The sequence below is a fragment of the Octopus bimaculoides genome, chromosome 13 (assembly GCF_001194135.2).
Source record: "Octopus bimaculoides isolate UCB-OBI-ISO-001 chromosome 13, ASM119413v2, whole genome shotgun sequence".
Classification (NCBI taxonomy): domain Eukaryota; kingdom Metazoa; phylum Mollusca; class Cephalopoda; order Octopoda; family Octopodidae; genus Octopus; species Octopus bimaculoides.
In genome coordinates this window covers 1,198,611-1,202,039 of record NC_068993.1, presented here as the reverse complement: position 1 = coordinate 1,202,039, position 3,429 = coordinate 1,198,611, and the positions used below count along the sequence as shown (strand labels likewise).

General features: G+C 34.8%; 1 protein-coding gene across 2 annotated transcripts in view; it reads left to right on the top strand.

Moving 5' to 3' along the window:
• Window positions 1-22: 22 nt before the first annotated feature.
• Window positions 23-3,429, top strand: part of LOC106882968 (dachshund homolog 2) — a 259,194-nt gene continuing 255,787 nt past the window's right edge. For both annotated transcript variants that reach the window (XM_052972295.1, XM_052972294.1), the window contains exon 1: window positions 23-848. In XM_052972295.1, coding sequence (XP_052828255.1) covers window positions 415-848 — 434 coding nt within the window. In that variant the 5' untranslated portion in view covers window positions 23-414. The remainder of the gene's footprint in view (window positions 849-3,429) is intronic.

Below are 3,429 nucleotides of genomic sequence, written 5' to 3'. Positions count from 1 at the left end.
GCTGCCGCCGCCGCCGCCGCCGCCGCCGCTGCCTCTGGCTCCACATCTTCGGCCGCCACCAGTGGTGTCGGGACAGGTATAGAACTTTTATCCACGAGTAACCAAGCCACAGTTGCTACCAATGTAACTAGTGTCCTGTCTACATCCACCTCATCCTCTTCTCCTTCGTCGTTATCCTCGCCCGGAGCGGCGGCATCCTTAGTGCAACATCAAAGCCAGGCTCTAAGCGGTGGCCTGAACATAAACGTGCCACCTCAACCGCCGCCAGCACATTTGTCTCCGTCCCAGCGTAACCAGACGTCAAGTCCATCTTCGGTTATCTTACACGGCCACACTCACCATCACCATAGTATTAACACTCTCACCTCTTCTTCTGCAAACTCAACTAGTGCGGTGACATCACACCCGCCCAATATGTTGGTCAACAGTGTGGTTACGGCAGTGTCGGCTGCCGCCGCTGCTGCCGCAGCAGCGGCCGGAGCCACAGGGGTATGTAAGTTGACCAAACCATCAACATACAGTTCCCCACCACCAATTGCTAATAACCCTGAAAACAACGTCTGCAAATTAATTGAGTACCGTGGTGCAAAGGTAGCGGCTTTTATGGTTAATGGAATCGAACTGATATGCCTACCGCAAGCATTTGACCTGTTCCTCAAACACCTAGTCGGTGGTTTGCACACTGTTTATACGAAACTGAAACGTCTAGATATCACACCGGTCGTTTGTAATGTTGAGCAAGTAAGAATTCTTCGCGGTTTGGGAGCGATTCAACCAGGAGTTAACCGCTGCAAGTTGTTGTCGTGCAAAGAATTTGATATTCTCTATGAGGACTGTACGAATTCCAGGTGAGTATTGCCGTAAATTTGGCAATGTCATTTGCATATTTCACGTTATTTTCAAAATAGTTTTTCTTCTTTCCTTTTCGTCCATACATGCTGACTTCAAACTTTCTATGTTATTATATTCTAATGAAGTTGTTAATTGTTGTGAAAGGTGTACAGACATGTCAACGCAAACACATGCAAACATATATACCGTTGTGTTTATACATACATTGTATACACATGCACAAACATATATATATATATATATATATATATATATATATACGTATACATACATATATGTCTGTGCGTGTGAGTGTGTGTGTATGTGTGTATAGGTGTATATATATATGTGTGTGTGTATGTTAACATAAACACGAAAACATTAACACTATTGTTTTTATGTAAGACGGTTATATATTTACATCTACGTATACAGAACTATATACATTTGTTTCATTATTAACGCATGCGAAAAACAGACAGCAACAAACATATCGTTCATATTATAAATGCATTGTTATAAAAACATGCAACTGTTTAGTTACATAATTTATACATGCATTATATATATGTATATATATATATATATATATATATATATATATATATATATATATATATACATATACGAGTATAAATATGTTTGTCGACGCTTGTCTTTGAAACTGGTACCATACACATACATACACACACATATACACACATACACACGCATACACACATACACACACATACACACTTATTTCCGAAAACGTTTAAAACTCCAATACAGTTTTCTTCCAGCATGAATTTTAAAAAATAAACAATAAATAAAAACAACAAAACTGTCCGGGAAAAGATGATGATAATAATAATAATAATAATAATAATAATAACAACAACAACATCATTATTATTGTCATCATTAAAATATGCAAAAGTAATTGCAATTAAATCTAATGAATTCTATAATGAATGTCACTGCCCCCCCCCCGCCCTGTTTTGGCATGTCTGTCCCTAGAGCTTATATACAGGTGACACATGGAGAAAGGTAGGTGTTTGATGGTGAGGGCCACCCAAGTGACCCCAATAGTGGTACATACACACACATTGATGCATTACACCACGTATTTCTATGAACAAACGCAATTTATTGACATCGTGGTAGAGTCACTATATATAATAGACAGACATCTGCACTGTTATAAATATTTACGTAATGACATAGATCTAAGGTTAATAAATCTTATTAAAATATATCGTACGGTTAACAGTGACGTACTATCATTGTTGCTGTTGATATCATCGTCATCATCATCATCATTATTATTACATAAACTGAAACGAACTACAACAATGTCTATTTCAATTGTATTATGATGACTCTATCGCGATTAAATAGTTTTTGTTGCGACGCACAGTCAATCTCATGGAAGCAAAACAGGCACAACTCATGAAATACGTACAATATACATTTGTATGTATAAATATATATGTTTGCGTGTACGTGTATATATGTATGTGTGTATATGTATATATATATATATATATGTGTGTGTGTGTGTGTGTGTGTGTGTATGCATATATATGTGTAATATGTGTATGTATATGTATATGAGTAAATATATAACAAACACACAAACGCATCTGTCCATATATGTGTGTATATATATATATATATATATATATATATATATATATAAACAATTGAAAATGTCTATGTGTAAAATACGAATGAACTCAAATAGGAGTCGCATAGATTATGAAAGTTTATGAAATGACAAATATATATCTTCATAAGGGCACAGATATCAATATGGTTATATTTGTAAATCTGTCTTGTGTGTATACACACAAACAGAAGCACACGTGTATATATGTGTATGTATATGTATGTATATATATATATATGTGTGTGTGTGTGTGTGTGTGTGTGTATGTATATATATATATATATACACGTGTGTGTGCGCGTAATATTATGTCATCACATTTATATGCATTTACACGTAGATATATATGTATGTATACATACACATCCATATATGTTATATATCATATTGCGTGCAGTTAATAATTACATGTCTATTACGATTGCAAAGTAATAATTAAAACATCAAATCGAATCTAACAATTCCTGCTTTATTTAATTGGTAATTGTACTGAGTCTACGATGATGTAACTGGTTTCATCACCAATCTCAAGAATTCCCACCAAACCATTTGCCAAACAAGTACAAACTATTTTTAACATTTTTCATTTAGTGTTTTACATCTGTACAAATTCTTCAACCTTTATTCTCTCATTCTCTCTACCCTTATCTCTACTTCCCCCTCCACCCGTATAATTATTCTACCATCCACCCCGATGTCTTTTTCCTTCATACAAACACATTCCTTAAATGTAAACAGTTATTTTGTGGATTTGCTAAATTTATTTCAAAACATTTCCTCTCTGTCTCACTCGTTGTGAATACATGTTTGTACATATGTATGCACGTATGTATGTATGTATGTATGTATGTATGTATGTATGTATGTATGTATGTATGTATGTATGTATGCACGTATGTATGTATATGTGTGTGTATATATATATATATATATATATATATATATAT